The sequence below is a fragment of the Primulina tabacum genome, chromosome 17 (genome assembly GCF_025594145.1).
Source record: "Primulina tabacum isolate GXHZ01 chromosome 17, ASM2559414v2, whole genome shotgun sequence".
In the NCBI taxonomy this organism is placed as follows: Eukaryota; Viridiplantae; Streptophyta; class Magnoliopsida; order Lamiales; family Gesneriaceae; genus Primulina; species Primulina tabacum.
The window spans coordinates 24650478-24672483 of record NC_134566.1 but is presented as its reverse complement, the minus strand read 5'-3'; the positions used below and the strand labels follow the sequence as shown (position 1 = coordinate 24672483).

The 22006-nt window shown below is 38.3% G+C and overlaps 1 protein-coding gene across 3 annotated transcripts in view; it reads right to left on the bottom strand.

Moving 5' to 3' along the window:
- Positions 1-824: 824 nt before the first annotated feature.
- LOC142531555 (uncharacterized) overlaps positions 825-22006 on the bottom strand; it is a 48770-nt gene continuing 27588 nt past the window's right edge. For 2 of the 3 annotated variants that reach the window (XM_075637732.1, XM_075637733.1), the window contains 12 exons: positions 15437-15532; positions 15064-15293; positions 5471-9003; positions 5293-5372; positions 5018-5095; positions 4718-4789; positions 4535-4640; positions 4260-4314; positions 3638-3766; positions 3431-3548; positions 3025-3107; positions 825-1416 (listed from right to left, as the gene is read on the bottom strand). In XM_075637732.1, the coding sequence (XP_075493847.1) occupies positions 996-1416; positions 3025-3107; positions 3431-3548; positions 3638-3766; positions 4260-4314; positions 4535-4640; positions 4718-4789; positions 5018-5095; positions 5293-5372; positions 5471-9003; positions 15064-15293; positions 15437-15532 (5001 nt within the window). In that variant the 3' untranslated portion in view covers positions 825-995. Of the gene's footprint in view, positions 1417-2328; positions 2494-3024; positions 3108-3430; positions 3549-3637; positions 3767-4259; positions 4315-4534; positions 4641-4717; positions 4790-5017; positions 5096-5292; positions 5373-5470; positions 9004-15063; positions 15294-15436; positions 15533-22006 lie in introns of all 3 variants that reach the window. The other variant, XR_012816322.1, reaches the window with a different exon arrangement.

The window sequence follows — 22006 nt, the reverse complement described above, 5'->3', positions numbered from 1 at the left end:
AATTCTTACTACCTTAGGAAATATCACTCTTGATTTTATCGTCGATGTATTTCATTTTTAAATTTTTCCTGTGTAATCAGATGAAATTCAATAAAACCAAGTTATTCTAGTCAGTTCATGAATGTTTTTGTATTATGAGGATGAGAAAAATTAAATTTTACCTACTTGGGTGGTGCATAGTAGAGGAGAAGAGTTGGAGAGAAGGAAAATTAAATTTACCTACTTGGATTGCGACAGTAAAGAAGACGAGTTGAGAAGAATGAAAATTAAATTTTACCTAATTGGGCTGAGCCCAGTAGAGGAGATGAGTTGGAGAGATTGAAAATTAAAATTTACATACTTGTGGTGCGCCTAGTTGAGGATAAGGAAAATTAAATTTTACCTACTTAGGCTGCGCCTAATAGAGGAGATGAATTAGAGAGATTGAAAATTAAAATTTTACCTGCTTGGGCTGCGCCTAGTAGAGGAGAAGAGTTGGGGAGATTGAAAATTAAATTTTACCTATTCGGGTTAAGTCTAGTAGGGGAGAAGAGGTGGTGGAAACAAAGGTTAGATTCTACTTACTAAAGTTGAGCATGACAAAGAGAAGATGTGAGGATAGAAATGGAGCTTTGGTAAGCTCGCACCTTTGTTGATGAGCTTTGGCAAAGTCGTACCCTAGTGGTTTCAAAACATTGAAGATAAACTCAGAAGAAACAATATATTCAAATGCAAGTTAATCGATGTAGCATAAAAGTTGGTTTCATACATAACAAAAGTGTGCAAAAGAAGATAACCGAATATAAGTGTCATACAATCCATAATCGCATAATAGTAGGTAAAGAAAAGCAATGCAGTGAGTGACAAAATACGGCCCAAAGTCATACATCATCTGCATCAATGATAAAATAGCATAAAAAAATAACGTGGTCTAAAGGTCATGAGGGAAACTCGCTACGAAGTCCCCAAGGCTGATGAAGTTAATTTGGTACAAAAGCATCAGAGACTATAGCTTACTAGTGTTTTCGCTCCCACTTTCCTTCACGCCTAGCATCCCGTTCTCTCCTGTCGACGATCTGCCTAGATTTGCTACCCCTGGATCCATGCCTTTGAGCAGATGGAAAACCAGCCGACTGTCCCTCTAGGGCAGACACTGTATCGGGGTCCCCAACACTACCCGTATCACCAGAATCCTTGCTCCGTCCATCAATATTATCTTCATAACTGCTGCCACAATCATCTGATCTTTCTCGTGATTGTAGTATTGTGGGAAGTTGACCTGCAAATGGTCTTGCCCCTGATAATACAACTGTTGGCTGGTTGCCCATGGATGTATTAGAAGTAATAGCATCTTGCTGAACCGTTCGTACACTTGTTCTCAAGTTGCCTTCATTACCTTCCGGTAAATTGTCTCTTTCACGGTACCTATCTCGTTGCCTGATGATTAAAAAGTGAGAAATTGTGTCAGATGGCAAGACTTGAAACAACGATTTTTAAAAGCATGCCGACATCCATTGGATCTGGCCAGTAAACAAACGAGGTGATGGAAGAAAACCGAGCTTTTTCGTAGTAACATCAGTATCAAAGTCAAAAAGGCAATCTTTTGGAATTAAGAAGGGACACTAGCCAAAAGGCTTGATGCGAGTCAAGCAGTTCAATAAACTTGAGGAATCTTAACCAGCCTTAAAAGATCAAGACGCTGAAATCACAATAAAACGCTACCACTGCCTGCCTGAAAAAGACAGCATATCTGAAATATTGAAAAGAAAATCAAATAAAAAAGAAACACTAGAAATCCACATGATTTAAGGAATATTTGCAATTAATGTCTGACAACACAAAGCAACTATTATGATAGATGTTTCAATAAAAACAGAGTTTGCGGCCGCCTCCTCGCTCCGAAAAAGTGCTAGTCGGCTAAAAATTATTTCATTATTTTTTGGGCTTTTTTTGGGATTTTTTCTAAAAGTTTTTTGGGATATAAATTTAAATTAAAAGTTCAATCTAAAAAAAAGGTAATTTTTTATAGACCTTTGTTGGCTTGCCCTAACACACCAAACTTCATCTTATTATGTTGATACCATGGAACCCGCCTAGGCGGCCTAGGCGCTGGTCATGTGTATCATAGGGCCTCAGGGAGCAGGCAAGATGCACAACTTATTGACGCTAGGCATACCATAGTATAATACACTAAAAATTAAATGCTTGAAGAAAATTTCATCAAGAGTACCAACGACAACAAATATTTGTTAGTATCCAAAAGTGATGGCAATGGTATTTCATTCCGATTTGAATTTATAATCCATTCATTTAGAACAACTTAAAGGACCCTAGAGCCTTGATACGCACCAATGCTCGTGCATCATGGAAAAATCTCCTTTCCCTCGCGACAGCTTGATCCTAGGTGCTTGCATTATGAGCTTTTAATAACTATAAGCAAATCCCAGTGCATGAGAAACTGAGGGAGGTTGAAGCTTTCGTATTGGCCAAAAGAACTAGCAATGTTCCTTCACCCTAGTTATTATAATTTTCACAAGTTTCAAGGAGAGGCTTGTCATGTATTTATAAATCATAAAAGTCAATGGTACTGGTAATTTTCACAAGTTTCAAGGAGAGGTTTGTCATGTATTTATAAATCATAAAAGTCAATGGTACTGGACACGGTTATAATTTCTAGTTGGGCTGGTTGGACTTGCGGGTGGGATGGCTCACAATAAATAGCACCATTCCCGTTTCAAATCCGTTATCATGTTGGAGACTAGAGTTTACAATCTAACGAACCACTACACTAACAATAAGTATCCTGAAATTCCCAACAGGTCAGCCATGATATCTGCTTGTAGACTGAGAAACTGTCCAGGCCCATAAGACAGTAAATCCATAGCTCCAAGTGACATACCTAGATCAGCTTAATGCTGAAAGGTTAAAAAGATCACATATTTTTGTATTCTTAACAGATTGTCCTCGAATGCTACCAAAACAGCTTGTACAAGACTCTAAATTTAAAATTTAATGAAGCAATTGAGATGGGAGTGTAAGACGCACCTACTATGGCTGGAGGATGCAAATTCTCGTCTTGATGACCGCATCCCAGTTTCCACTTGCTCAAGTTCCCTCTGGAGTTCGCGCTACATAAATTCATCTTGTATTTGATAAGCAAGCAATGGATTGAGAATATTTTCATTTGAATGGTGAAACTATCTTTCAGCCAAATGTATATACCACTCAACTAATGAAAATTTTCAAGTAAATTTAGTCTAGCTTAGCACAAACCATGATCGCATAAGAATAATTGCAGAAAGGTCAGCACACATGACAAAAGGGATCAATGGAAATCCACGAATTACTGAAAGCTATTAATAAATTGATCAGTTAAACATGTTCACAAAAATCTAAAAAAATGACCAATGGAAGGCTATTTTGTGAGCAATCAGTTGCTTAGGTCTTTTACCTGCGCCAACTTCTCTTTCTCAATATCAAGGTTGTGCCGCAATTCTCTTGTTTTTGCACGCTCAAGTTCCAGAACCTGCTGTCTCTGAAGCTCCTTTTCTACTTCAATTGTTCTCTCTCTGATACAACAAAACAAATCCTTCAACAATGCAAGCAGACACACTAATCATGACACAAAATATGATAAATTACAGAATAAGTGGAAAACCTATCAAATTTTTGAATGAGTTCTGATTCTCGTAAAGCTGCTTCCTCTAAAAAATTTTGGCGTGAAAGCCTTAGAAGTAGCTTTCGCTGCCTACGAGCAACTATATCTTCCCTGACTTTTGTTTTCTCTCTGAAGAAAGAGAATATGAAAACAAAAGAGTGTATTTAGAGGGCGAAAGCTACAATCACATCGAGAAAAACACATCAACTTTCAAGGAAAATCAGAAAAGGAGAAGAAATGATCAAATGCAATTTTGTAGCAGCAGAGGTATCTTTCCAAAGGAAAGCACAAGTCCAAGTTCTTCTAGAACAACTTACAGTCAGGGATCAGATCCATGTTTTTCACCCATAAATACAAAATAAATTTCAGTGTAACAAACAGGATGTATTTAACACTCACATAAGATCTACAAAGAAACTACAATTCCTTTAAAAATCTAATATATTAATTCAGTGGCATTTCCAAATATTGAGCTTTTTCAGTTGCAATAAGTAAAATAATTCAAGTGCGTGACATCAATAACTGGGATTGCTAGCATTAGTAATATTTGTACTGGATTCGCTTGCTTCTTCTCTAAGCTACGCAGTTGTGATTGACATAAAAAAATATTAAATACACATACAATGATCTGATTCCATCCTTGATTTGCTGCAAGCGGTCATCATCCTTTGCATAAGCTGTATGAGACAAATAATTATGAAACTGAAATAGATATGGAGAGTGAATTTGAGAGATATTAGTTGGTAGTAAACTGTGGAACACAATTACTCTCAGTTCATAGTAACTCATGACAACTGTCTCTCATCCACTCAAAAATGTTTATTATCTAAAACCAAAAGCCTGCAAATAGTCCCTTTGGTTTAAGGAATATGCCATCTTGAAGTAAAATATCCATACTGGATAAAAATGGTAGCTGCCGCCAATCTTGAAAATCAATAGATGAATCTGGGACAGGACGTTCACTTCGAATAAGTTCCATTTCCATTTCAGCTTCTTCTAGTTCCTAAAATAAATAAAAGATGTCATAATTTGATTGATGAGCAGATTAAGATAGATCATCATAAGTGTGCCAAGACTAACCATGGCCTTTTGCTCAACTTCATTTGAGAAAAAATCAAAGTATGACTGGGCAGAGGATAAATTGCCAATAACCTGCAAAGAAATGAACAATAGATCAAAGAAGCACCATAAAACAAAAGGTAGGCGATAACAATAGACCACTAATAGACTGTGTTCAATATAAAAACATGATGTTGTACATGCACATATGCTACGTCTTCGTGATGCACAAACCTTTTGCTCAGTGAAAGAATAACAGGGCCCATGCTCATGGAAAGAAATTACCAGAATAAACATATTTAACTACTTAATATTGCATACCTGAAGAATTGATTCACGTGTGGTTACAAAATCAGGCATTTGCTTAGGAGAACTAGAAGAGAGCACATTCTTTAAGATCTACATCCCAAAAGATAAAAGAAAAATAAGGTAAGCAGAGCGATAAATTTTTTTAACTAATACCAAGAAAAAGATGCATCTAGTAGGGTGTAAGGACATTTCACTTTATAGCTACTGCAGCAAACATCTACAACTAATTCCATAGTCTGACAATTCATAGAAATACATGTGAAATTCAATTCTGCCTGGCCACCAACCTCTTTAGCCTGGTCTCCATCATCTTTAAGTCTGCACAGTGCTTCACAAGCCTTTTTCTCGAGATCAGTGCAATATCTACCTGCAAAGACAATAAACAGGGAAAAATGGTATTCTTAGATAACCAAATCTGAAAGACTAGAATTAGACTATATTTCTGGCAGCCCATAGCAAAATTACCATTTCCAGACATTCCAAAAGTTTCAATATTTCTCCAAATACATTCAGGAATCAGAGAGATGTCTTCAACTGGAGAGAAAAGGCAAACACTTGCAATGAGTGCCAAGGAGAACTGTGTCAATGGTCCATAGCATGAAGGTTGTGCGAGAGTTGTCAAACACTGAAGAATACTCTCAGCTGCTGCTAGAAATGACTGTAATTTACTTCTTTCTACATATGGAATATAGTAGATAAGAAGTGCTGTTGCATGGGTTCTTAAAAGCAGTGATGAGTCGGATGACGCCAACAAGACGACCTGGTCCCAGGTAGATGAAACCAGAGCGGATAATTTTGGCTCATAATCAGAAAGTGGTAGGTTTGATGAACCTGTTAAAGTTTCAGTCGTTAAAGGCAAAAACCACCTTTCTCCATTGGCATCTTGGCCGACAAGTCTAGCCAAGTGCTTGAGGGCAATATATCGTTGTTCAGGCTCAGGATGACCAAGCAAGGAACAGAACAAATCAAACAAGGGTATGGGCATTTCAATTTGACAAAGGTTATGGATGCCTCTCGCCAGAATCAATGATATCATTTTATCAGTTTGCAATCTCCAAATAATATTTGGAGCACTGTCCGAAAAATTCTTCACTGCTGAGAATATGTCACGAATCACATTATCCAAATGGAAAAAAAGAGGCACTCCTATAATTGATTCAAGCAGTACGGATGCAACCTCCCAACAAAGGTTTTCTTGAAGCACTAAGATCATTCTAGAAAGTCCTTCAAGACTAGTATTCCAAAATCCCGGGAATTCATCAACAAACTTACTTCGAAGCAGCTTCTCCATTTCCGAAGAAGCAGAAGCCCTATCTGCAATAAAAAACAAACACTTTGAGTACATGAAACACTCAGCAGATGTAAGTGCCAACTTCTTTGCCAATTTATGATGTATTTTCCAGCATTGTTCTGTGGTTGGGTTGAGTTTTGAAACAAGGGCCTCTAGGTTTTTCGAGATACTCCTTATCTCCTCTAAATCAAGTTGAAAAATCCTTTGACTTGCATCAGCATCTGCACTATTGTTATCTTGATGCCTCTCTGAATCCTCAGTAGGAGAAACAGAGTAGAACATATCACTGAGAAACCCTGAGCATGACTTGGGAAAACCTTCATCACTATCAAAGGTAGAGTTGGTACATGCTGACATTTTAAGTGGGATGATGCCCCAGATTCTAGAAGTGCCAATCAGTAGGTCTTTGCAGTTTTCCATGAGTGCCTGATATGCACATATATAATCATGAAATGCAGTTGTTCCCTCGAAGGAAGTAAAATCAGCCCATAAGATGGCGGACTGCAATACCTCGGCTTTCCCGTGGAAAGATAAATTACCAAAAATGGTAGCCAAAACAAATATTGTCAAAGCCTTGCATTTTCCTACATCTTTTGGAGAATCTGAACTTTCATCTCGTTGTCTAATATTGTTAAAAAGCTGACCAAAGCATAACGATTCAAAGTTATTAAATGACCCATCAACCAAAAGCTTTTCTTCATCAGACACCTTGTTCAAGGAATATGCTATGATGGGCTTCAACAAGCGCAATATGGAATCAAGAAATGACACATCAGAGTATGAAGTCCTGCACAGAGATACAAGCACTTGCACCACTTTGGGCATTTCGGGTACCATTGCTTCCATGTGCTCCACCACAATTGCTTCAAGAATGAACAGAATAACAGCTTTAGCATTCTTTGCAACAAAACCTTTGAAATAAACAGATTCAGATTGAAATAAGTCTTGGGGCTTCTGACTTTGAACAAATGGCCACGAACATAAACTAGAAAACCAACACATCAGATCTGGCACAAGAGCGGAAGAAAGAAATTTCAATTGCAAACCAACAGCTTCCAATATAGTTTCCCCAAAGGCTTCAAATTCTTTCTTCAGATTGGGAAATAATTTACAGATACCTGGATATAAAGCATGAAAAGATTGCTGTGCATCTTGATACCCGTGACTTCTGCCTCTATCCACCATGTTATTATCTTGGTGGATACCAAGTCTTTCAATTGACTCATTCCCACTTTTCTGTTCAATGATATTATCAACTAAAGAGAGATCGTCTGAAAATATGGACAAAATATAAGTTAACTGTGACAAATCAGAAACAAGGAAGAGACGCTCTTTCAGATATTGCTTTGCATTACGTGAAACTGCCATCCAACCAAAATATCTAACCAAAGGTCTAGCAGATGAAGAAAAGGCAGGCACTTTCTGTAGCCACGCAGAAGCGGGAATTAAATTTGAGAACCGAAAACCACTTTTAGCATTGATTGTCAGTTCATAACTTTCATCATTACCACTTGACGCAATCACCAATCTGTTGAGAAGAACCCAGCGGCATTGCACCTCATGCAGCTTAGAACTTTTCAATTGTGAATTTCCTTCAAATTCAAATGATTTCAGCTGTCCCTCAAAGGACTCTGCAAAATTTAATATAATGTCAACTACATGCTCCGGGGAACAGAACAATTTTGTAGCTGAATGCAACAAGAAGAGAAGACACCACATCAGAATCTCATGCATATAATATTGCTCCCAATCTGAATTCCTCTCCAGACGCCTAACCAAAAAATTGCACAGCATCGCTTGGTTTTGCCGAACCAAGGTAATAGCATCTGCATTAAAAATATCCTGCTGGTTCAAATTTATAATATCCTCATCCTCTTCAACATTTGATGTAGATATATCTCCCTCCAATGCAACTTTGCGATATTTCCTGTCTAACTCAGCTGCCGCAATCAAAATTTCAAGAACAAATCTGTCTCTTTTCCTTTCAAGATCAGCGACCAGTTTCAAGTCATTGTTTTTTGGGGGGAAAATACTGTTAATATCTGCAAGCCCACAGTTTTCACTGGTCCTTTTATTGTGAATATTTCCCACACCAACTGAAATGTCCTTGAAAGACTTCATGAAGTAGGGATTGATATAACACTCTGCTGCCAAAAGCAAAGCATCTATCGCAGTATCATGACTCTCCAGAGTAATTTCATTCTGGGAGCTCAAGTCCAGAGCTAAGCGCCTAAACTCGGTAGCCCTCAGCTCACAATCTCGATAATTCATAAGATGTGAATAATTAGTCATCAAATTGTACAATTCTATTCCATGACTGGAAATCAATGCCAAATCATTATGAAAATAGTTAATATTTTTCTGCACAGCATTATTGAACTGGGAGCAAACATTTGAACTGCTTGAATCAGAAATATTTTTGTCTCCACTGGCAGGAACATTGGTAAGATACATTCTATTCACTTCTGGAGGAGCAAAAAGAAGACTTACATCTTCAGGAACATCCACTTTAACACTGATGTCAATATCATCAACCTTCCCATCACCATTTTCTTGGCTATTTAATCTGGAAGAGGCTATTCCATCACAAGAAGCAGCAGGCAAGGTGGTAAATGATTGTGGTTTCTGTGTTGCTAAAGCAGAAAACTTGCGGCCATCAATATCAGGAGGTAACTGCAACTGAGCATCCAAAACTGCTAGAAGCACACTGCATAAAAAATAATTCAGTGTTATCAGCATTACACTTCAAGGAACAATAAAATAAATGGATGGAATTAAACTCATGCTTTTCGAGATTGTAAAGGCTGTTAAAAATAAATCTGTTATGCCTGAAATTATATGTTCAGAATTATGGAAGTTAACAATAATGAGTCGAGGCCTTTGGATCAAGCTACTGGAAACAATGTCCCTTTTCCTATATAAATTGAATTATGGGCATTCATCTGGCATAGAAAAGGTGCAAACTCTAAAGTAAAAAGAGTTAATATCAATGTTTTACTTGATGCATACTTTCTATAAACAATGTGTTGGAGTAATCTTTGTTGGCTAAACATTATTAATTTAGAAGAACCAACTCTGATGAAATGTTCAACTGATACTGTTTTGAAAATGGTCAAGGGCTCATCCACCAATCTATTTGACCAAAACCCAAAAGACAGAGACATCCTTAGGAGGCAAAGGTTAAGTTTTTCAAGTCAAAATATTTCATCTAAGATAAATAAAACAAACTCGGTAATGATCCAGGAGTCAACCTTCTCGGTTAAAACACAATACTGGAATTTATATCACAACAAAAGCGCGATTTAATCATAGCTGAATGCCTGAATCGGTAATGTTCAATCTTGCCTTATTTGTTCGGTCTTTAAAAGGACTTGGCTACTTTAGCTATGAAAAGCAGCTCGGTAGAAGGGCATTTCTTTCACAATCATCAACCATTTTAGTTGGATTTCCCTGCCCTAGGCAGTTTTGTAGAAGGATGATGATGGTTATTATCTTAAATCAGCTGTTAAGATGAGATTTATATTTAAATTAGTTTGTTATCAGTTTGTCATAATTCGGAAGTTAGGCACGTTAGATTTTAATATAAGCGCACGATGTACCTCTTGATTCAATCATCACTGAAAACACATTCCCTATATTATGCAGTCTTCTACATTTACAAATATTATCAAAGACGACGTTGATCCAGTTCATCTGATCCATGGCAAAATACGGGATGGCTGCTTCATCGAGTAGTGCTCCGTCTTCGTTGTCGGCCAGAGTTACCGCTCCCTCTCAAAACATGACAAGCCTTGTTAATAATATGTCCATCTTGATCACTTCCACAAACGGAATGGACATAATTATCTCCAATGATACCAATCCGTGATTATGTGCATCTGTGGAAAGGGAAAGGATGATTTTCTTTCCAGCGCTATCTACTGACCAGAAAAAGATGACAAGGCTTTCAGATTTGGAAATCGGAGAACAGTATGGTGGCGTCGTGGCTTATTAATTCCATTACAACCAAAGTTGATGAAAACTTCCGGTTGTATCCTTATGCAAAGTATACTTGGGGCGCTGCGAAGGAAACCTACTCGTGCAAGGAGAGTACAGCTGAACGCTTTGAGATCGATGGCCCCATACATGGCCTAAAACAATACGATTCAGTTGTCACCTCTTACTTCACTGCCTTACACGCTACCAGCAGCAACTGGACTTATTTGAAGTCTATGATTGGAAGTTCCCAGATGACAAGGCCTGTTACAAGCCTATTAGTGAAAAGAAACGGGTTTTTATATTTTTTTACGGGCCTTACCAGTCAACTGGATGATGTCAAGAGTCGGATTCTCGCCACAAAGGCCTTCCCAAATTGTGAGAGGAAAAAGAAGTTCAACATGAACAGCCGAAGAAAACTAATGTTGGGCCTTTCATCCAGGGCCTCGTCTTGATAGAAGGCTCGGCTCTTGTTTATCATCGCAATTCCTCCTCCAAAATTGTTGAGAACCCCTCTCCCAATTCTGGCCACAATCCTTTCCCTAATGCCATGAATGGGCCACCCTCATCAAGGTCATCTTTGGGGTGCAAAGTGCAAGAAATCAAATCATTCCTCGAAAACATGCTGGAGAATCCACGGGAAACCGCTAAATGGAAATTCTCTCGCACAAAGCATGTCAATTCTGCTGTGGCAGAAACCCCTGCATCGGATCAAAAACTCTTTAGCAAGGAACAACCAGAGATGCTCCACAAATTAACTGGTTCAGCCATTTCTAACACCGACAACTCTTCCCTTATTAGCCCAGGCAATGTAGCATATGGAGGTAATATTCCTTTTGCTTTCATCTCCAAAAGGTTTTATCCAAATATTGGATAGTTGACTCAAGTGCTTCGCAACATATGACAGGAAATTTGGAGCTTTTACATTCCTACGGCCCCTGTACAACTACACAGGTTGCCCACATTGCAAATGGGTTGAATGCTACAGTTTTGGGTTCTGGATCAACACATATTTCTAAGGATTTGTCTTTACATTAAATTTTATTTGTCCATTATCTTCGCAACCTTTTATTAGTTAGTAAAATTCAATCCGGATCTAAAGTGTTTCATTAACTTTTTCTATGATTTTTATGTTTTTCAGAATTTGGCATCGGGAAAGACGATTGATAGTGCTATTTTTGTGCCAGGCTGTATCTCCTTAAGTTGCATTCCTTGCAACGACCAACATACCACGACATAATTTATTTTTTAAATTTTGTTGTTATTCCAAATGAAGATAGTGATTTATTATTTTGGCACTGTCGTATGGGGCACCCAGAACATTGTATATCTTGAGAAATTGTCTCCTTCATTACTCCATAACAAAAAAGTCTAATTTTTTGTCCAGTGATGTTTGTCAATTTCCGATACATACACACTTCTTTCATATCACAACCTTACAAGCCTTTACAACCATTCTCTCTTATTCATAGTTATATGTGGGGTCTCTGCCATGTAAAAAATATTATCGCTGGTTTTTGTTATTTGTTGATGATCATACAAGGCTCTCTTGGGTGTTCATAATGAAAAGACAACTAGTACCTTATTCCAAAACATCTATACAATGATCGGAAATCAATTTTCAGCCCACATTCATGTATTGAAAACTGATCGAGCCCGTGATTACTTCAATTCGATCCTAGGCGCATACCTTCAAAGTCAAGGCATAGTCCACCAAAGCTCATGTGTGAATACTCCACAACATAATGGTGTTTCATAGCGTAAAAAACGCCACTTACTTGAGGTGGCCAGATCTTTACCCTTTGCCCACAATGTCCTATATATTTTTGGTGGGATTTCCTCCTCACTGCCACATTTATGATTAAAAGAATGTCTTCCCGTGTCCTCAACTACAAATCACCCATCCAAACTCTCCTTGAATCTTACCCTACCACCCGTCTGTGCTCTAATATACCTCTCAAAGTTATTGGGCGCCCTGCCTTTGTCCACGTCCATTCCACCTTCGGGTAATTAGGTGCATTTTCTGGGGTATTCTCCAAATCAAAAGGGTTATATAAGTGTTACTCCCAGGTAGCAAAGAAATTCACACCTACATTACCACAGCTGGAACCCACCCAGCTCACACCCAATACTGATAACCAGTCATTACAGGTGTACACTCGAAGGAATAAGCATCAAAAGAAGAAACACAAACAACCAGTACAAATTCAGCAAGTTCATGAATCTTCCTCGGTAACAAACTCCATTGGGAACACACAAGGTACTGATTGTGATTTCCCTGGAAATAATGAACTTGATAATATACTCATTGCATAAAGAAACGAGTTAGATCATGTACCCAACATCACATATGTAATGTCATCTCTTATTAGCACTTATCACCTGCATATTAAGTATTTGTCTCTAGGTTAGATCATATTCAAGTTCCATGCTCCATAAAAGATGCCTTCCAGGACCCTAATTGGAAAGCTGCTGCCTTTCATGAAACAAAGGCACTCGAGAAGAAACAATGCTTCGCATATCATTTATCTCTTCTCAGTTAAATAAAAGGCAGACGGGTGTATAGAATGTTTCGAGGCTTGATTAATAACAAAGGGATATGTAAAATCATATGGCATTGATTATCAAAAAATATTTGCTCATGTGGCTGAGACTCAATGTCATCTGAGTTCTCCTATCAATTGTTGCTTAACTGGGATTGGCTTTTGTATCAGTTGGATGTCAAAAATGTCTTCCTCAATGAGGACCTCGAGGAAGAGATTTACATGGATATCCCACCAGTATTTGAAACAACATCCACGACCAACAAAGTATGCAAATTAAATAAGTCATTCTACGGGTTGAAACAATCACCTCAAGCCCGATTCTTTCGATTCACCAATGTTTGAAAGTCATGGCTACACTCATGGTCATATCACACTTTGTTTTACAAACACCCACAAGCAAGGAAGATTACAATCCTGATAGTACATGTTGATGACATTGTTCTTACGGGAGATCGTGATGAAGAAATGACCCGAGTGAAAGCATTGCTCTCTGAAGAATTTTAAATAAAAGATTTTTGGAATCTTAAATATTTTCTAGGAATTGAAGTTGTTAGATCTTCACTTGGGATTGCAGTCTCACAACGAAAGTATGTTTTCGACCTCCCTAAAGGAAACTAGGATGTTGGGATGCAAACCTGTAGACACACACCGGGTTGATGCAAAAGTGAAGTTGGGAGTAAGAAAAAGCGTCATTAGTTGACAAGGGAAGATATCAAATATTAGAGGGCAAACTAATCTATTTCTCTCACACAAAGCCAGACATTGGATTTGTCATCACTGTTCTTAGTCAATTTATGAACACTCCAACAGAATCATATGGAAATTGTATATCAGGTATTGAGATATCTAAAGAGGAATCTAGGAAAAGGACTGCATTATAGAAAATCTTCGAGAAAAAAACTACAGCGAACACGGGTGTTAATTAGGCAGGCTTTCATGTTGATAGACCCTCTACATCTAGATATTGCACATTTATGTGGGGGAAATCCGGTTACTTGGATTGAGAAGCAATCTGTGGTGGCACATAGTAGCACTGAGGCAGAATATCGAACATTAGCTCATGGAATTTGTGAAGGGATATGGCTAAAAAGAAAAAAACTACTAAATTAATTGAAACTTGAAGATGGTCGTCCAGTTGAAGTGATGTGTGATAACCAAGCAACTATAAGTAAAGCAAAAAATCCAGTTCACCATGATCAAACAAAGAAAATTGAAGTGGATCGACATTTTATAAGCAAAAATTTTGAGAACAGCGCCATCGACCTCAACTATGTCCCTACTCAAAGGCAACTAGCAAATATCTTGACTAAAGCCCTACTTCGACCAAAATTTGAAGACTTGGGATCCAAACTGGGCATGATCAACGTATATGACATCTTGAGGGGGAGTGTGGAAAGATAATGGTAATTATATTTTATCATTTGTTGAGACAATAGATTTATATTAAAATTATTAGATTATTTTGTTATCAGTATATCTAGATTTTTATATAAGTGCATGATGTACCTCTTGATTCAATCATCAATGAAAACATGTTCCCTATACTATGCAGTCTTCTACATTTACAACAGGTGTGATAGTATAATAAGGTAACCCAGTAGACCATGAGAGCAAAGAACTCAATGAGACCGAAAGGCGTGGTCCAAGATAAGGAGATGACAACAATATTGCCATTCTTAATCAACTATGGGGTATTGAAATGAAATTTTAGTTTTCTTGAGTGCAAACACGTTCGTATTCTACCTCATATGAAAATATACACACATATTTCAATCCTCAACAGGAAAGGAAGTAACCACACAGCAAAACAAAGGAACCGTGTAGTAGAGAAGAGGAAACATTTAGAAATTGGCCCACTAAACACACTAAGTTACTGGACAGTGCTAAAATCCATAATCATCTGATTCATCTCAGGAAACATAAGCACTGCCAGAAGAATACATTATCATCAACATAGGCTGATTGGCAGCCCGCATTAAAAAGGATAACAACTTTTAAACCCCTAGATAATTGTACTTTTGAATGACCTGTTGATAAAAGAATAATTAAACTAGAAATTTGCAACACACCCAATTGTTCAAGTTAAAGCCTTTGGAAAAATTAGGAAGAGAACATGAAGTTAAATATTGTCTGAACATGAACTTAAATATTGTCATTACCTAGGTGAACTTGAATATATTAGAAAAATTTGAAAGTCGTGATGAACCATGAACACAAGTTTAAATACAATTCACGGCTCCTATTACCTTGGAGCGACAGATCCACGCCTCCATTCAGCTTCTAATGATGAAAGCACCGCAGACTTTCTTATTGCCGCGCGAATCACATCTAATGCAATAGCACAATTTTTTTCTTGATTTTCAATAAAAAAGGAAGACACGTTTCCAAAAGCAATCATGCCCTTTAAGGGGGTCAAAGCAGGATCGAGAAAAGGTTCCAGCATCTCCACCAAGAAAAGTATCTGATGCTTTGCCCCCTGTAACGCACGAAGGCAGTGCATAAGAAACAAGAACAAAAGAAGTTTAAAAAAAAATTAGATATGAGCCATGAGGTCCATGGTAGAACTTTGGAGCAAGACCTACAATTTCATTTTAAAATTTTCTCTACTCATGGAACTACCTTATAGCTTGCCAATACATCATCCATGTTTCCAGATAGTGCCAGGACGATATATTTGAGGGCAGCACGTGCACGGGACAAGGAAAAACGGGCACCCTATGCAAAATGAAACAGAAAACTTTTAATGCTTAGCAATCATGGCTAGAGTATCAGTCTGTAAGCGTATCAAAAAGATTAGTTTTATAAAGCTTTTCACCTAGAATTTTTTGATTAGCATCTAATGTGAATTCTTTGGATCACGAGGTCTTATGTTAACACCCATAACAAGTACACGGCCACTCCAACGGAAAAAATATTCTCTTTCAATCATGTTGTAGAGTGCTCAAGGTTCTAAAAATTGCAAGGCGCTAGTCGGGAAGCGTCTAGGCGTCGCTAAGCAGATTCCACGGTATCAACATAATAAGATGAAGTTTGGTGTGTTAAGGAAAGCTAACAAATCACATTTCTTGTTGTACTTTGGTTTAGGACCTATAAAAAAATTATCGTTCATTTTATCCAAAAAAATTTTCTAAAAAAAAATCCAAAAAAGCCAAAATAAAGTAGTTTTTGGCTAGGCACTGGGCGCGGGCCAACCGCACCGAAAAAGTGCTAGTCGGCCAGCCTAGGCAGCCAAAAATTACTTTTTTTTTGGGCTTTTTTTATTTTCGAAAATTTTATTGGGCTTTTTTTTTATAGGAAACGATATTTTATTAGTAATAAGGTAATTAAGAATACATCAGTGGACTAGTAGTTCACTGTCGTAATGAAGCACACAATATTAAAACTAACTTAATGATACACATATTCCCAATCTCTTATTAAATTTAAAATGGAGACATTCTTGAAATCTTTCTGAGTGCCAATCCACATAGCAATGTTAATCTTGATTTTTTCCCGGCAGTTTTCTGTATTTTCCTCGATCTCTTCGAAAATTCTTCAATTTCTTTCCAGCCATACCGTCCAACAAATGCAGTGAACCACCACTTGCCAAAAGATTTTTCTTCTGCTACCAGTTTGCTGTCCCAAATCCATAGTGAATAAATCCTTAGTTGACTTAGGTATAACCCAAACCAACCTCAGCTCTTGCAAAGTTGTATCCCACAACGATATCGTGAATGGACCGTGGATGAGCATATGATCCTGAGTCTCTATCTCTTTTCTGCACAGAACACACCAGTTGGGACACAAAGCAATTCCAGGACATCTTTTCTGAATCATCTCCGAGGTCGGTAACTTACACAGAGTAGCTGTCCAAGAAAAAAGCTTGATCTTGTTTGGAACGGGAACTTTCCAAATAGCATGGAACAGTGGAGAAGCAGGAAAAATATTATCAGGGAAAAAAGACTCATAGAATGACTTGACTGAGAAAATACCCGAAGAATCCCCACACCACTCAAGAAAATCATCTACCATTTCAACTAGCCTAACAGAATCTAAAGCTCCTAGTAACTCTGACAACTGAGCAATCTCCTCATCTCTCACGACCCTTCTAAAATGTAAATCCCAAGAATGGTTACGCTTGACATTATCAAAACGGACAAAATATGATATAGGCAGATTGTAAAATGATGACAGCTGAAACAATACTGGAAAATTATCTTTGAACGAAGAATCCCCCACCATTTATCCTCCCAAAATCTAACCTTATTCCCTCCTCTCACCTTCATTGAAACTCTCTCTTTAAAAGTCGGGGGTATATTCGGGAAATAAACTTCCATGGGCACCTGTACGTGACGTTTCTTGCCAACACCGCATCCCACCCATTTTCTTGTAACCCGTATTTACTAACAATTATTTTCTTCCACAAAGTCCCATGTTCCTCAAAAAATCTCCACAACCACTTCCCGAGCTAGGCCTTGTTTCTCAAAATAATTTTTCCAACACCCAAACCCCCTTTTTCCTTCGGTTTACACACTTGATCCCAAGCAGCCAAGTGAATATGCACATCGCCATCCGCTCCGTCCCATAAGAAGTTTCTTGAAATCTTTTCCATCGATTCCGCTATTCCTTTAGGGACCCTAAATAAAGACATGTAATATATCGGGATGGAATTCAAAACCGATAATATCAATGTTAATCTTCCCCCTCTTGACAAGAATGCTTTCTTCCAGGTAGCCAATTTATTCGACATCTTAGCAACCAATGGCTCCCAGAACGAAGCTTGTAGCGGATTGCCTCCCAACGGTACTCCCAAGTACTTAATAGGCCAATTCTCCTTACCACATCCTAATTGTTGTGCTAATGTTTCAATTTCTCCTTGTTCACGTTGTATACCCAACAAAGCACTTTTTTCCCAATTGATTTTTAATCCAGACATATCACAAAACGAACTCACCACTTGCACCAGGAATCTTATGTGATCCTCATTTTGCCCAAAGAAAAGCGTGTTGTCCGCAAATTGTATGTGAGATATCTCGAGCTTGTCTCTACCAACCTCTATCCCCCTTATGAGATTCCTTTCCTTTGCTTTGTCGATCAATCTACCCAACACATCCACTACCAAATTGAAAAGAAAATGAGACAATGGATCTCCTTGTCGGAGCTCTTTGAAAGCCTTAAATTTTCCTCTCGGCCTCCCATTAATCATAATCGAAAATGAAACATTCGACACGAATCCTTGCATCCAAGATCTCCATCTATTTCAAAACCCCTTTTTCATTAAAACAAAATCCAAGAAATCCCAGTTGACATTATCGTAAGCCTTCTCGAAATCCACCTTCAAAACCCGTCATTTTTTTTCTCTCTCCTCCCCTCTTCGAGCAGTTCATTCTCTATAAGTCCACAATCGAGGATTTGTCTTCCTTCGACAAATGCATTCTGAGATTCTGATATAGTATCCGCTATCACAGTCTTCATCCTCGCTGTCAAGACCTTTGCTATTATTTTATACAAGCTTGTTTTCAGACTTATCGGTCTGAAATCCTTCACTTTGTACGATTCAACTTTCTTTCTTATCAAACAAATATATGTCTCATTAGTTGCTCCATTTATGATACCACTGTGAAAGAACTCCTCAAAAACCTTCATTAGATCTGTTTTGACTATATCCCAACAATCTTGGAAGAATGCCAAAGTAAATCCATCGGCCCCCGGACTCTTGCATCCATCGCACTTGAAGACTGCTTCCTTTATCTCTTCTTCCGTGAATTTTTTTTCTAGCTCTCGACTCAGCTCTTCTTCAATTGGGCATTATTCCACACCTTCAATACCCCAGCATTTTGCCTCTGGCTTACTGTACAATCCCTTGAAGAACCGTAAAATTATGGAAACAATTTCATTCTCATCTGTTGTAATGGAACCATCATTTCTTTCCAATCTTTCAATGGTTGCCTTGCTTTTTACGTAGGTTCAGCAGCGAATGAAAGAATTTTGTGTTTTGATCCCCATCTGTAATCTATTTAACCTTGCTTTTTTGATAATTTATTTGATTCTTTGGACATATCAACTCCTCTAACATCAATTTTGTTTCTTTTCTCTCATTCGATACTTCTTCCGAACCCCTCCCCTCACTCTCCAATTTGTCCAATCTACTGATTTTATTTGACAACTCTGCTGATTTCATTTCCACCCTTCCATACACCTCTTCATTCCATCTTTTAATGTCACCCTTAGTTGTCCTGAGTTTCATCATAAATCTATATCCCTCCCATCCTTGTGAATCCGCATTGTTCCACCACAATTGAGCCAAATTTTTAAAGCTTGTTTGCCTCAACCACACATTCTCGAATCTGAAAGGTATTGGTCCCCATTTACTTTTTGTCAAATCAAGAACAAGTGGGAAATGATCTGAGGTGATTCTCGGTAAGATTGTTTGTCTGTAACACGGATAAATTTCAGTCCATCCCATCGTGAACAAAAATCTGTCTAACCTGCAACATATGGGTGAATTCCTAAAATTCGACCACGTGAATTTTCTATTCAATAAGGGTAGATCGCATAACTCCAGTTCCTGTATCAAGGTATCAAAACAGGACATGCTCGAGGTCTGTGATCGACTATTAATTTTCTCTCGTAATGATCTGACTACATTGAAGTCTCCCCCCAAACACCATTTGTCTCCACATAGAACCCTCAACTCTGCAATCTCATCCCAGAAATTAGTTCTTAATTTTGGTTGGCACGGACCGTAGACCGCTGTAAATCACCAGTCGTTGAGAGGATCCTTTTGAATATGAATTGAAACCGAAAAATCCTCAATCAAGTTATCCTTAACTGAAATGACCCTTGGATCCCACATAATCAGAATCCCCCCTGACCGACCCACTGCAGGTAAGGTAACCCACTTCACAAACCTTGACTTCCATAAACTTGCAATAAATCTCCTATCCACCACTTCTCTCTTAATTTCCTGCAAGATTATTAATTCTGGTCTTTCTTTGGCAAGTACGGCACGTATCAATCCCCTACGTGTAGCTGAACCACTCCCCCTAATATTACATGAAACAACTTTCATCGATTAACTTCATCATCCCTTGCAGAAAATTCCACCTTCTCTACACCCATCTTTTATAAACACTCATACTGTAATGCCTTCTTAGGTTCCTGCATCCCCAGACCCACATCATTCGAACCTTCAACCAACCCTTCATGAGGCCCTTTGTAGTTATAACCCGATATACCAAACTTTTGAACCACTGGTGTAATTCCCCGCCCACCCTTATCCTCTACCCCTCCCCCCAACCCGACCATAGAATCTGAAAAATGGTGAGAATAAGGAATATTGGGTAAGTTGCAAACCTTACTCGGAGATTCTTCAAAAAATTCCCCCAGATCATCGAACTCCAGAGAGTTCCTTGTCGACATATCCGAATGATCAGAGATATGACTGTCCGCGTCACTGTATTCACCTCCTTCATCTGAATTATCATCCGTCACTCCTTCATGTAATTCTTCCTCCCAGTTTCCATCCTCCCCATGAAGTATATCTATGTCATCCTCGATGAACGAAATCTTTGAAGCTTCTCCCTTTCGCAAGTAAATTGATTCTTTATGTGACTTGACTTGTTTCCTGCAGTAGACATGCTCAAACTTCCTTTCATTGGGACTACTCTCCTTCTCTAAATCATGATGTCCCGTCTTATTTGCTGAAAAAATGTTCACAGATTCAATAGTCCCCTTCCGAAAATCATTTTCAACTTTCGGCTTTAACTTTTTAAGAATCTTGATATGCTTCCCTGGATACCATGGTTCAGATACGCAGCTCCGACCACCTGAATTTTCAGCCCTGCCCTCGTTCTTTTGTCCTTCTGTTTCTTTGTTTTGTCCATCTTCAGAAAATCACTCTTCGGATTTTGCTTGGCAGATCCTTCTTGATTTGTTGATTGCTGATTTTTAGTGTCATCCGAATGTCTTTTTTGAATATCATTAATGGGTGCTGCATTGAAGTCATTTCCTTTGAGTCCTTTCACTCTACCCCATCCTGCCAAAACTCTAGCTCCATTAACCACCACTTGAGCATAAGATCTTTTTTCGTAAATATCATACGCTGATAAATTGACTGAGTCCACAATAATGCGAATGATCATAGGTCCTCTTTAAGTTTGGATCTTTAAATTTCTATTGATGAACCCTCCTTCAATTCCCACTACTTTGATTTTTGCTGCCGACGAGTCTTTGAGTAGGATAGTGTCTTGACTGATACTCAACAAGCCTCCACATTGCTCACCAATATTTTTGAAGAGATCTGTGGACCATAAATCCCACGGTATTCCCAATAAACGCACCCAACTGTTACAACATTCAGAAACTTCTTCTTCGCTGTTGATTTGCTGACTCCATCTCTCAAAGGACAAGGTAACTTTATTTTCCAGAAAGCATTTATTCAATCGCAAATAGAAGGATGCATCCTCATCGTTATCTGGCCACCAAACTGCTTTGTTGGCTTGGAATGGAAACACTTCAATCTTTCTCTGGACTGCCTTCCCAAGGGTAGTGCTCACCAACTCCCACGATATGTTGACACAATCCCTTGTAATGATGATAGCTTTACTCCAATCCTTAGATATACAAGCAGGTAATTGTTCAGTTGCTGCAACTTCTGAAAATCCCGTATCAATGTCATTCGAACTAAGATTTCCACTCTTTTGTGCTTGATCCATAGGCTTCCTAATATCTCTGAAGCGCGATACATTATCCCTTCGGTTAATCATGAGTTTGGACAGATTGTTTGCCATCCATTTCCAGCCCGCATCAAATCGTCCACTTGGTATGATGATGCGCTGTGTCTTTCCCCTCCAAACTAGCTTAGATATTTCTAGATAACTTCCTCGACCATTCACAACTTTCTGCATAGAGACCACTGCTTGTCTACCTCTGAATCTATTGAACATAGGGCATGATTGTGGTTTGTTAATGTATTCCCACAATTTCGACAAAATCCAATAAAAACTTTCGAAATCCAGTTCCAATACGTAGGTCGCATTCCTGGTCCTCTCGGTAACAAAAACCGTATTACCCCTCCTACCCCTGCTAATTAAAAACAATTTTTGTTCAATTTTGATCTCGCAGCTTGATTTAAAGTAATCCCTGAACATCCCTCGATTCATCTTGGATGTCCCAAAGATGTTATCGTTTCTACTAAGAGAGTTTTGG